The sequence below is a fragment of the Candoia aspera genome, chromosome 2, assembly GCF_035149785.1.
Source record: "Candoia aspera isolate rCanAsp1 chromosome 2, rCanAsp1.hap2, whole genome shotgun sequence".
Classification (NCBI taxonomy): Eukaryota; Metazoa; Chordata; class Lepidosauria; order Squamata; family Boidae; genus Candoia; species Candoia aspera.
The window spans coordinates 10,873,056-10,885,356 of NC_086154.1; the positions used below are offsets into that span (position 1 = coordinate 10,873,056).

At 47.0% G+C, this 12,301-nt stretch overlaps 3 protein-coding genes across 8 annotated transcripts in view; 1 reads left to right on the top strand and 2 right to left on the bottom strand.

The window, feature by feature from the left end:
• Positions 1-12,301, bottom strand: part of LOC134492100 (zinc finger protein 271-like) — a 226,221-nt gene that overhangs the window by 209,950 nt on the left and 3,970 nt on the right. The window lies entirely within an intron of this gene.
• LOC134492118 (zinc finger protein OZF-like) overlaps positions 1-12,301 on the bottom strand; it is a 161,160-nt gene that overhangs the window by 28,615 nt on the left and 120,244 nt on the right. The window lies entirely within an intron of this gene.
• LOC134492164 (zinc finger protein 436-like) overlaps positions 12-12,301 on the top strand; it is a 210,015-nt gene continuing 197,725 nt past the window's right edge. The window contains exons 1-2 of one of the 4 annotated variants that reach the window (XM_063296344.1): positions 112-1,213; positions 1,298-2,248. In XM_063296344.1, the coding sequence (XP_063152414.1) occupies positions 141-1,213; positions 1,298-2,210 (1,986 nt within the window). In that variant the 5' untranslated portion in view covers positions 112-140 and the 3' untranslated portion in view covers positions 2,211-2,248. Of the gene's footprint in view, positions 2,249-12,301 lie in introns of those variants that run through there. The other 3 variants (XM_063296345.1, XM_063296343.1, XM_063296342.1) reach the window with 3 other exon arrangements.

Consider the following 12,301-nt stretch of genomic DNA (forward strand, 5'->3'; position numbering starts at 1 on the left):
GAGTTGCTTGAATCAAAGCACCACCAAAGAAGGGATCAGAAATAGTTTTGATCTCCTCAAGAATCCAAGAATATCAGTGGTGGAAAAGCCCCACAGAGGTGTATTGTGGGAAAAGCACAGATTACGAATCACAGCTGATAATGCATGAGAGCACTCACACTGGCGAGGAGGCCTACCAGTGTCCTCGAAGCAGCAAAAGCTTTAGCAAGAACATCACCCTGATGAAACACCAGAGGATTCACACAGGACAGAAACCGTATAAGTGCCCAGATTGTGGGAAAACCTTCAGTCAGAATTCCAAACTTGTAATACACCAGAGGACTCACACAGGAGAGAAACCGTATAAGTGTCTAGATTGTGGGAAAGATTTCAGTCGGAATTCTGATCTTGTGATGCACCACAGGACACACACAGGAGAGAAACCGTATGAGTGTCTGGATTGTGGGAAAAGTTTCAGTCAGAATTCCAACCTTGTGATACACCAGAGGACTCACACAGGAGAGAAACCATATGAGTGTCTGGATTGTGGGAAAGATTTCAGTCGGAATTCTGATCTTGTGATGCACCACAGGACACACACAGGAGAGAAACCGTATGAGTGTCTGGAATGTGGGAAAAGTTTCAGTTGGAAGTCCAACCTTGTGAGACACCAGAGGACTCACACAGGAGAGAAACCATATGAGTGTCTGGATTGTGGGAAAAGTTTCAGTCGGAAATCGGAAATGGTAAAACACCAGAGGAGTCACAGAGGAGAGAAACCGTATGAGTGCCCGGATTGTGGGAAAAGTTTCTGTTTGAAGTCCGACCTGGTGATACATCAGAGGACTCACACAGGAGAGAAACCATATGAGTGTCTGGATTGTGGGAAAAGTTTCAGTCGGAAGTCTGAAATGGTAAAACACCAGAGGACTCACACAGGAGAGAAACCATATGTGTGCCTGGAGTGTGGGAAACGTTTTATTCAGAATTCCCACCTGGTGATACACCAGAGGACTCACACAGGAGAGAAACCGTATGTTTGTCTGGATTGTGGGAAAGGTTTCAGTCAGAATTCCCACCTGGTGGTACACCAGAGGACTCATACAGGAGAGAAACCATATCAGTGTACAGATTGCGGGAAAACTTTCAGTGGGAATTCTGGACTGGTGATACACCAGAGAACTCACACAGGAGAGAAACCATATCAGTGTACAGATTGCGGGAAATGTTTCAGGCGGAAATCTGATCTGGTGCAACACCAGAGGACTCACACAGGAGAGAAACTGTATGAGTGTCTGGAATGTGGGAAAAGTTTCAGTCGGAATTCCCACCTGGTGATTCACCAGAGGACTCACACAGGAGAGAAACCGTATCAGTGTCTGGATTGTGGGAAACGTTTCAGTGTGAATTCTGACCTGGTGATACACCAGAGGACTCACACAGGAGAGAAACCGTATGAATGTCCGGATTGTGGGAAAAGTTTCAGTCGGAATTCCCACCTGGTGAAACACCGGAGGACTCATACAGGAGAGAAACTTTACGGATGTCCAGATTGTGGGAAAAGTTTCAGTCAGAATTCCAGCCTGGTCATACTCCAGAGGACTCACACAGGAGAGAAACCGTATGAGTGTCTGGAATGTGGGAAAAGTTTCTGTTTTAAGTCCAATCTGGTAATACATCAGAGGACTCACACAGGAGAGAAACCCTATGAATGTCCAGACTGTGGGAAGAGTTTCAGTCAGAATTCCAGCCTGGTGAAACACCAGAGAACTCACACAGGGGAGAAACCGTATGAGTGTCCAGATTGTGGAAAAAGTTTCAGTCAGAATTGTCACCTGGTGATACACCAGAGGACTCACACAGGAGAGAAACCGTATGAGTGTCCGGATTGTGGGAAAGATTTCAGTCGGAATTCCGATCTGGTGATGCACCAGAGGACTCACACAGGAGAGAAACCATATGAGTGTTCGGATTGTGGGAAAGATTTCAGTCGGAGTTCTGATCTGGTGGTGCACCAGAGAACTCACACAGGAGAGAAACCGTATGAATGTCCGGATTGTGGGAAAGATTTCAGTGTTAGGTCTAGCCTTATAAATCATGTAGGTTTACACATAGGAGAGAAACCATTCAAATGCCCAGACTGTGGAAGGTGCTTCACAAACAATTCCTATCTTAGCAGACACAAGAAAATGCACATGAGGCAGAAGATGCTAGGTGTAGAGAAGGCTTGAATTTCACTTCTCATCTCCCATTGGACATCCAGCTAAAATGTTGAGTATTTAATTTCTGGCCTGATTCTATTTAGTCAAACGTGTCTCAGTATTAGACATGAGGGAGGAGAGAAAAAAATGGAAAATAATAGTTTGGGAAAGGGTAACTACACATATCTGGCTATCAGCAGAACTTCCCAGTAAGCTGCTGGAGGTCCTAAATGATTCATGAGAAAAAGATCGGAGCACTCAGATTTTATGAGAGAATATATTAGGGATGTTTGTGGCAGTGAGAAAAGCCCTGTAAAGTTCCAGATGGAAAGGCTGTTCTGCCTTGCAGTTGAACAGGATGGATAAGAGCTGTAGGAATATTGAGTTGAGGAAGAAAGGCATTATGGGTCTGAGCTTAGGATCTTCAGGGTTAGGAACAGCCCCTGCTGTGATCTTGTTGGCTTGGAGGTGCCTGCTTGGTAGCCTTTGATGGCTGTTGGTGACAGCAGCGCCAAGAGGCTGACCCTTTTATTACATCCCACTTGGTGGAGATGGGAGGAAAAAATGCACAGTGGAAATGTTTTATGTCTAGAAATGGATTGTGTAAGAACCATTCATGGCTTTTGAAAAGGAAAAAAACTGGATAGTGTCAGCATTGCTGTAAACGTGGGGCCAAGGTAAGGCAAAGCTCCCTTCCCAAGACATGGGAGGTGTTTCCATTTCTTTCACTCCTCTCTCAGGGCTTCTTTTTAAGTTTTCCCAAAAGTAAAGAGAAGAGAATATGGATCCTTAAATGGCATTTTAGCTATATAGATAAATGATCCTGATTTTGCTGAGTTCAGAAGACATCAAAGAATTCACGGCTTGTTCATTTTAGGAACTTATTTCAAAGATCAGGTTATAATATTTTTTTTCCCTAGTAGATCCCTTTGCTTATGATCCCTTTGCAGAAGGGCACTCAACAGCCAGGACTAGACCAGGGGTCGGGAGGAAGCAAGAGGCTCTTTTGGCCTGAGCCTTAAGCTCTGAGTGGCTTCAAACTTAATCGTCTGCAAAGTTGTAAAACTTTAAAATATTCTAATTAAATTTAATTCTCTCCTCCTTCCTCTCTCACTCTTTTTGGTGCCTTTTTTTTGTGCACACCTGTTCTGATGTCGCATTTTATTATGGGTAGGAGCTGCAAACACTTTTTTTTCTAAGGATTTATTTTGCAAAGTTGCCATTTTTGGGGCATTGCCCACACTAGGGCTCCATCCTCTTGGACATGGATGGTGTCAGTGCATTTATATAAAGATCCATCCTGCAGTTAGCACTTTTCTCCTAGAATACAGATACAGATAGAGAAGCCCTGCTCAGGACCGCCAGTCTCTTGCTCCCATCCCATTCCTGAATTTCTCCCCATGTTTAGTGGTTGGCTCTGTAGTCTTAACTGAAGATATACCAATTTTATTCAAAATTTGCTCTCCATTCTATGATGAGTTTCTTTCTTGTGATTAAACAAAAAGCTGCTTTAATGGGCTTTTTTCTTTTCGCTTTTGTAAAGGAGCCACTGCACTTTTTCCTCTCTTTTTATGTTTTTTTCCCCTTTAAAGCCATATTTTGCAACAGTTTTGAGCCAGCTTCCACATTCCCCAGCCATCTCGAGGGAGGAGGGCCTCTCCCAAAGCTTGTATTCGTGACACTGTAAGCAGCAGGGAGCCTTAATGCAGAGCGGATTGGTGACCAGACAGAGGTGCCAGTGGGGGCAGAGAGGAAAATAACCAATGGCTGTTTGAAACCTCCCTCAGCGGTAAATACCTTGCTGCCAACCAAACCGACATTAATACTGCGCCTTGTGGCCTCCTCTTGACTTTTGCAACCCCTCCCCATCTGAAATCTCTGCAAATTAGTGCAACTAACGATAGAGAAAATGTTCCCATGTGAGGTTTTTCCCTTATTGCTGATCCCGGTTGGGAAAGGGGGTTGCATGGAATTCCTTCCACTCAATTGGTGATGTGACATGGAACACTGGGGTGGAGTCCTATGGTGCCGGGGCCAAATGTCGTTTCACCCTTGGGGACACTGAATTCTACTGGTGGAAAAGGGGCCTCAGCTTGTTTTTAGGGTGTAGCTCCATTTTAAAGATGGGAACACTGAAAACAGGAGAAGGAAGCCAGGAGAGGGACCGTCCTGCTCAGAACAAGGGACTCCCTGCATGTTTGGGGGAGAGTCCTGTTAGTCTGTGGCAGCCCCAGAGCCGAAGGCATCGGAGAGCAGCTTTTCAGACTGAGCCAGGCGTTTGAATGCAACTGGTGGGACAGGGAAGGTGCTACAGACTGTCCTAACAGTCAGGAATCACGCTGAGACGAGGAGTAGGTCTCTAGTGTTTATTACTGCTACATAAGACAGAATCCTAACAAACTGACGAAGCGTGGGAAAACCCAGACAGATAAACCCCAAAGTTAAGGCGGGTCTGATCTGTGTCTCTTTGAATGGCTGCTTAATTCCTCAGTACTACGCATGCGTTTTCCCCCCTGGATAGAGGCCCCCTCCTGCTCGCCATCAGTACTCATGACACAGACTCCTCCTGACACACTGTCTGGGGTTAGAGGTTGAGCATATCCCAGGATCGCCAGCCAAAAATGTCAGGGGTGGAGGATGGTGGGTGTTGTAGTTCAAGGGCACCTGCAGGACTGTCTCGCCCATCTTCCATAGTGATTAATTACTAACTGGCAGCTGTAAGTGCAGATCAGTGCATGGAACTTTCTTTTTCAATCTCAATCTCTTTTGATCCTTTGGCTTTCAGGGGTGGGGGGTGATGTGGGTGATGCCCTCCTGTGGGGCTTGGCCAGCTGGGAGACTGGCATTGCTCAGCCCCCTCCTGCCCTGCTTAAGTGAAGGGGTTAAATGGAGAGAGCTGCTCCTTTCAGCCTAGAGAGGGGAGAGAGACACACAGGGCGAGGGAGGGAGGAAAAGCAATCTGAGTGAAACACAGTAAAAAAATCTGCAGAAGGCAGACACTAGGCCAAAAGGTTTAAAAAATAAATGTTGCTGCAACTATTTCCCCCCCACTCTCTGGTGGGTGCTGACAACCAACCGCCTTGCACTATGTACGGCGCTTAGCTCTTCCCAGAGGACTGGATCTTGTATTTTCCATCTCCAGTGGGGACCATCATGGGGGAAGTGGTTCTCTTCAATACTCTGCTTTTGTACGGGGTGTGTGTGTGTATTAATCCCACCCTTGATTCGACGGTGCTTACGGGATTCGTCTCCAGTTTATCCTCACAACAACCCTGCGAGGTAGGCTGGAAGGGGGAACGACCCTAAATTACTAAATTATTCATGTTCATCCTTGGCCATGAGGGCTCAGGCTGATGGCAGAGGCAAATCATCCGCCTCTGGACAGCCGCAGTTCTGCTCAGTCACTTAAAGAGGAACCCATCGCTTGTGCTGGACTACCGCACCTCTTGTCCACAGCCACTAGCTAGAACGATGGGAGTTGCACTCCAAAGTGCTCGGAGGGCGCCACCTTGGGAAAGGACCGAGGGACGCCCACGCCACCGCCGGAGAGAGAGAAGCGGTGTGCTTTTCCCCTTCTCGCCCTCTGATTGGATAACAGCGACTTCCAAGCGGTCCAATTGAAAACGAGGATTTCGAAGGCAGGGTCTACCTTCTCGCGCGGGGAGAGGAGGCGGCATGTTGTCCCGCCCAGGCTTAGCTTCCATTGGCTTAAGATCTTGTCCTTCGCTCTCACACGGAGCGTCAATCAATCCTCCCCAAGAATGAGGCGAAATGGCAATAATATCCCTCATCCTTTTCCCCGCCCAGGCCCCAGCCCTGCCTCTTCATTGGAGAGCTGGTCAGCCCTGCCCGCCTCCTTCGGTTTCCAGTGTGAAGATTCGAAAGCCTTTCCAAGGCGTGGATTGGCTGCGCTCTCAAAGGAGGGGCGGGGCTCGAGGCGAGGCGCGCGGTGCGAATGTAGCGGAAGGGAAAGAGGAGGGGGTTGTCCGAGGACCCGCCGCCGCCGTCCCCCCAGGTGAGAGTGCGGTTTGGAGTTTCTGTGCATTGTGATGTCATAGCCGGGAATGCCGGGACGGAGTCTTCTAGTCAAGCGCGAGCGACTTTCCTCCCATTGATCGCGATGGCTCCCTGCTGTTGTGACGTCATGGAGGGGAACTAAGCTTCGTGCGCGGTGACATCACACCTCCCACCCCGCTGTGGGGCATTTTCGGGGACTGCAGCTGATCTCCGGCCGAAATCGCATTTGGCCTCCTTGGCCAGCTTGACGCCGGAATTCGGATCTCTCCAGTAAAAACTCCAGCTTGGTGCTCAGAGCGCACTAAGGCAGCTGCCATTGGCGGTGTCTGCGTTTGCTCTCTGGCCCTTCCGCACGAACGAATTAATTGCGTTGATTAATTGTATCGATTTCTTATCTTTCTTCTGGGTAGGGTTTACTAACTATGTTCATCAGACTGATAGGCGGATCTTTTTATCCTTTTTTATAAACCGGGATTGTGGCTAGTCCTCATTCTTGGGGGAGTCTCAACATTTTGATCAACGTTTCTAAATATCGATGCTAATGTTGGACTCCGCCACTCCAAATTACTAGGGATAAATTCTGTGGTCAGAAAATCATTGCCAGAGGTATAGTTTCTTGCCCATATAAACCCTGAAAATACCCTTCCCATTCCATCATGATTGTGGCATGATGACCAAGATAGGATTTATTCTTTATTTATTCTTTATCCTTTATTCTTTCAACAACAATCCTGCAAGGTAGGCTGGGCTGAGAAAAAGTGGCTGGCCCAAAGCTGCCCACTCAGCTCTGTGGGCTTGTGCAGAGTTCCTCAAACCTGATAATTTTCGGGTGTGGGGACTTCAGTTTCCAAAATTCCCAGCCAACTTAGGCATTGCTGATAATTCTGGGAGTTGGTTGAGACGTCTGGGATTTGCCGAGAGAAACTGTTCTAGTGGGAATTGTATGTTGGTCTCCCTGGTCCTTAGTCACTATGATACACTTGCTATCTTTATAAAAATAAAAACTGGCTTTAAAATCAGTCTTAATATAGCAAGAAGCTAGCTGACCAATTTGTCAAGAGATAATCACTCGGATTAATATTGTTAATCTCTCTCCTTTCCCAAGCTGGCACCCTCCAAGCACAGTCAGTGGCTGCGGAGGTCCAGCACAAGCGATGGGTTCCTCTTTAAGTGACTGAGCAGAACTGTGGCTGTCCAGAGGTGGATGACCTTACTCTGCCGTCAGCCTGAGCCCTCATGGCCAGGGATGAGCACGAATAATTCAGTAGTTTACGGCTGTTCCCCCTTCCAGCCTACCTCACAGGGTTGTTGTGAGGATAAACTGGAGACGAATCCCGTAAGCACCGTCGAATCAAGGGTGGGATTAATACACACACACACCCCGTACAAAAGCAGCGTATTGAAGACAACCACTTCCCCCATGACGGTCCCCGCTGGAGATGGAAAATACTAGATCCAGTCCTCTGGGAAGAGCTAAGCGCCGTACATAGCAGCACAAAGCGGTTGGTTGTCAGCACCCACCAGAGACTGGGGGAAAATGGTTGCAGCAACGTTTATTTCTTAAACCTTTTGGCCTAGGGTCTGCCTTCTGCACTGATTTTTTTCCTCCCCGCGGTCCACTCGGATTGCAATGAGGAGCAAGAACTGCATTTTCTCCTGCGGACCGGCCTCAAATCCCCACTCTGCCAGGTCGCTCTAGCTCAGTGTTTCTCACCCTCAGCGAGTTTTAAGATCTGTGGACTTCAACTCCCAGAATTCCCCAGCCAGCATGGATTTCTGGCAGTTGAAGTCCACACATCTTAAAAGTCGCTGAGGGTGAGGAACACTGCTCTTGGTTCAGCTACTCTCAGGGTAATAGCTTTCAGGCCTTTAATACAGAAGAGCTTTTTAAAACAAAAAAATTAATAATTGGGAATCGGTAGAAGGTAACCATTTGTAATCCTTCCATTTCTTTGTTGAAAAGCCAGATAAAATTCAGTCCCTTCCTCCCACCGGTCTTCTATTCCATTCTTCAACAAGCAAGACAAAGCAAAAGTGACTTGACTATAATGAGGACCTGGGATCATTTCAACATAAAACCGTCTGTTTACTCATAAGTATAAGCTAAAAACGCAACATTTAGGAATTTGCACATTTATTTTCTATCCCTTTGCTGCTGGTTGAAAACAGATGGGTTTAGAATAATAGATTTACACAAATGTCTGACTAAAACACAAAAGAGTGGATTTTCCTCCCCCAGATGTTTCACTGATGCAACATCTGTGCTTCAAGTTGCTCAATGCCATTTTGACTTTTTAAAGTCTAACTTTTAAAGACACCAACTCCACAACCTTTGTGTCAGCATACAAATATCAATCTCCATTTACGTCTTCCCATCAACTCACGTTATGAAAGTGTCATAATATTCAAAGAAGATTCAATTCTTTGGAGTCAAGGTAATTTGGACTCTTTTTTAATGAAGTGAAGATGATTAATTTTGAACAAAGTAACTTCCTCTTGTTCTCATCTGCAAAATGAATTATACTAAAAAAACAGCTCTGGATAAACAGATTAAATCTTTCAAAACCCCTCATTTTGAAGGGCTGTATCAGTCTTTGCTACTTTGCCTTCTATGTACTCCTCTTGTGGCTGATGGAAAGAGCTAGATTCGAAGTTCCCTTGCTCTGGTGTTCTTCTGGGAAGCAGAAATACAACCTCCTAAAGGATATATTTCTGATTAATGGTTAAAAACTAGAGTGCCCTTCCTCTCATTCCTGTGGTCCCACCAATGACTGCCCATTGGTGATGCAATTCCTCCGGGTGTAATTCCTACAACTACAAACGTTTTGTGAATTGTACAGGTAGTCCTTGCTTAACAACCAAAATTGGGACTGGAATTTCAATTGGTAAGTGAAGGGTCATTAAGCAAATACAATCGTAATTTATGACCTGGTTGTTAAGCAAAACGTGGTTCCCCATTGATTTTGCTTGCTGGGATGCTGTGAAAGTCATAAATGGAAACAGGTTGCCACATGCCCAAATCGTGATCACGCGACTGTGAGGATTCTGTGATGGTCGTAAGTGTGAGGACTGGTCATAAGTCATTTTTTCCAGCACTGTCGTAAGTCTGAACTGTGACTAAATGAATGGTTGTTAAGTGAGGACTAGCTGTACTGGGTTCTTGGAGACTAATAAACTGGGAATTGTCATAACAGATGTGGAAATCAGCGAAGCTGCCCATTCCCAGGAAGGAGGGAACGCATTCCAAGCTGATAAGTGAGCTCTTAGTTTAGAGAGTCCTGGCAAGGGGTCAAAGAGAGTCAGGTTGGCCCTGCCCTAGGCTCTTCTGGGTTATTTCTCTATAGGTTAGTTAGGATAGCTTTAGTCTGGCAAGATTCTGTCTATATGGTAAGAACAATAAAGAACTAGAGTTGGAAATATCGGCTCAGCGTGGTTCTTTGCCTGTCTCCTGACAACAGTGTTGTGGCCCAGTCTGGTTCCTTGCAATTATTACAGATGAACTTTTAAATCAATGAGCAAATTTACAGGCCACATTTGCACACTGTGTCCTTCTGAAGACTTCTGGCTCTCCAGGAATGAACTCTCTCTTCCCCTCCCATTTGACTCCTCTTGCCACCAAAAACAGCTAAACATCCTGCATTCATACATAACATTACACTGGGGTTTATTTCTAATCATGCTTGGTTGGGCAAACAATAGTAGCTCAGTCTGTACTGAGCCAATTTTTGAAGAAAAACTTTATAGTTCAGAGATATTCACAAACCACACCATGGAAGTTCTTTCTCTGGTCTGTTTAGGGTGGTGTATAAACTAGCAACTCTGCACCGTTTCCTCCAGACCAGAGTTGGAAGCTCCGTTTTCCAACCTTGACTTGAGGAAAGTTTAAACATCATGGTTAATGAAGCCCAGAATGAATTTGCACGGGTTATGTAGCGTAAGGTTCAGCCGCCTCTGCCTGCAGACGTCCAGCTCTCTTCCCAAATGACCCTTGCTATCTCCCCAATAAAATCATTTTAGCCACTTTAAAATGCCTTCACCTTGCACAAGATCTCACCGGACTGCAGCATTTGTGCAGATTCTTTGATATCTCAGCATAAGAGTTTCATGAGGTCTAGTAACCTCAACTCATTGCAGACTCTGGGGCGGGGGGGAGAGATACTGCTGGTTTAGCTTCTCCCACAGGTGAAGCCAAGTGGGTAGAAACAAGGTCATTCCCAGCAAACCAGATCTTTACAGATCTTTACAGACACGACTCTGTTCCCTTCTTTCTGTGTTCTTTCTTGACCTACGCCACTCCACGCCACTATCCCAAGTATGGCCCTACTACTGTCTTTTGTCTAAAGTGCCCGTTATGGCTTCTCCCTTGCATGGATTTTCTGGTGCCTAGACAGATTAGAGGAACTGGAAAACATTTTCTCACACTCGGGGCACTTGTACGGCTTCTCCCCAGTGTGGGTCCTGGTGTAATAAGGTCCGACTTTTGATTGAAACTCTTGCCGCAGACGGCGCATTCGTGAGGCCTCTCCCCGGTGTAAGTCCACTTGTGGATCACCAGATGCCGCGTCTTTCTCCACAGTCTGCGCGTTTGTGAGGCTTTTCCCCCTTGTGCGTCCCCTTGTGAATCACTAACTGCGGTCTGTACCGGAAACACTGACCGCAGTCGCAGCAGCGGTATGGCTTCTCGCCCGTGTGGACCCTGCGGTGCCTCAGGAGGTTGCAGCGCGTCCCAAAGCTCTTCCCGCACTCCGAGCATTTGTACGGCTTCTCCCCCGTGTGGAACCTCTTGTGGATAATCAGAGATTCCTTCCAGGTGAAGCTTTTTCCACAAGCTGAGCACTTGTGGGGTTTCTCCCCGTGTGAGTTCACTCGTGGATAATCAGGTGGGTGCGGCAGTCGGAGAGCTTCCCACAGTATTGGCATTTGTGCGCATTTTCCTTCAGTGGGACTTTCTGGCTCCTTGGCGGGGAATCGAAACTCATCTTCTTCCTCCCACTGCCGTACGTTCCCTGGGGCAGGTCCGCTGCTTCTCTCAGGAAGTACTGCTGATGGTCGGGGCCTCCTAGAAGAACAAGCAAGTTGGAAGGACATCAATTATATTGCACTAGAAGTCAGCTCAAGTCTCTCTGGAGTGACACTCAGTGCCTGGTGATTTCATGGATACGTCGCTACAGGTTTCTTGACAGCAACAGAGAAACTATTTGTCATTTCCTTCCTCAGGGCATTTGTTCACCCCCCTGCACCATGCATCTGATTATAAGCCGCAGTTCAAGAAAGCTTATGTCTTTTGATAAAATGTTCTAATTGGACAAGGCCACCAGACCCCTCTTGATTTTAGGCTACTTATGCATCATTAAAAACACTCCCACAGCGGGTTACTTGGAAGGCCCCTCCACAGCGCCTTCCACCTCTCAGATTCCACAAGGTTGTGGAACACGAAAAGGAGCCAGGCTCACCTTCTGCTCACCACCTTGTGGCCTCCAAAGAAACTCCTGGGCCAGAGCCACCACCTGGCTGCAGGTCTCCAGACTCTGTTTCCGGACCCAGCGCTGCATTTCCAGCGGGAGGATCATCAGGAGCTGCTCCAGTATCGCCAACTCCAGGATCTGCTCTTCGATGCCTTCGGCTTTGGGGCTGCCACAGACTAACTCGGCTCTCCCCCAAACATGCGGAGAGTCCCTTGTTCTGAGTAGGACGGTCGCTCTCCTGGCTTCCTTCTCCCATTTTCAGGGGTTCCATCTTTAAAATGAGGCTGCACCCTAAAAACAAGCTGACGCCCCTTTTCCAACAGTAGAATTGAGTGTCCCCAAAGGTGAAATGACATTCGGCATGGGAAACCATAGGACTCCACCCCAATGCTCCATGTCACATCGCCAATTGAGAGGAGAGAATTTCATTCAACCCCGTTTCCCAACCAGGATCAACAATGAGGGGAAAAAAACCTCACATGGGAACATTTTCTCTATCACTAATTGCACTACTTTGCAGAGATTTCAGATGGGCAGGGATTGCAAGAGTCAAGAGGAGGCCACAAGGCGCAGTATTAATGTCCAGTTTGGTTGGCAGCAATGTATTTAGCGCTGAGGGAGGTTTCAAACAGCCATTGG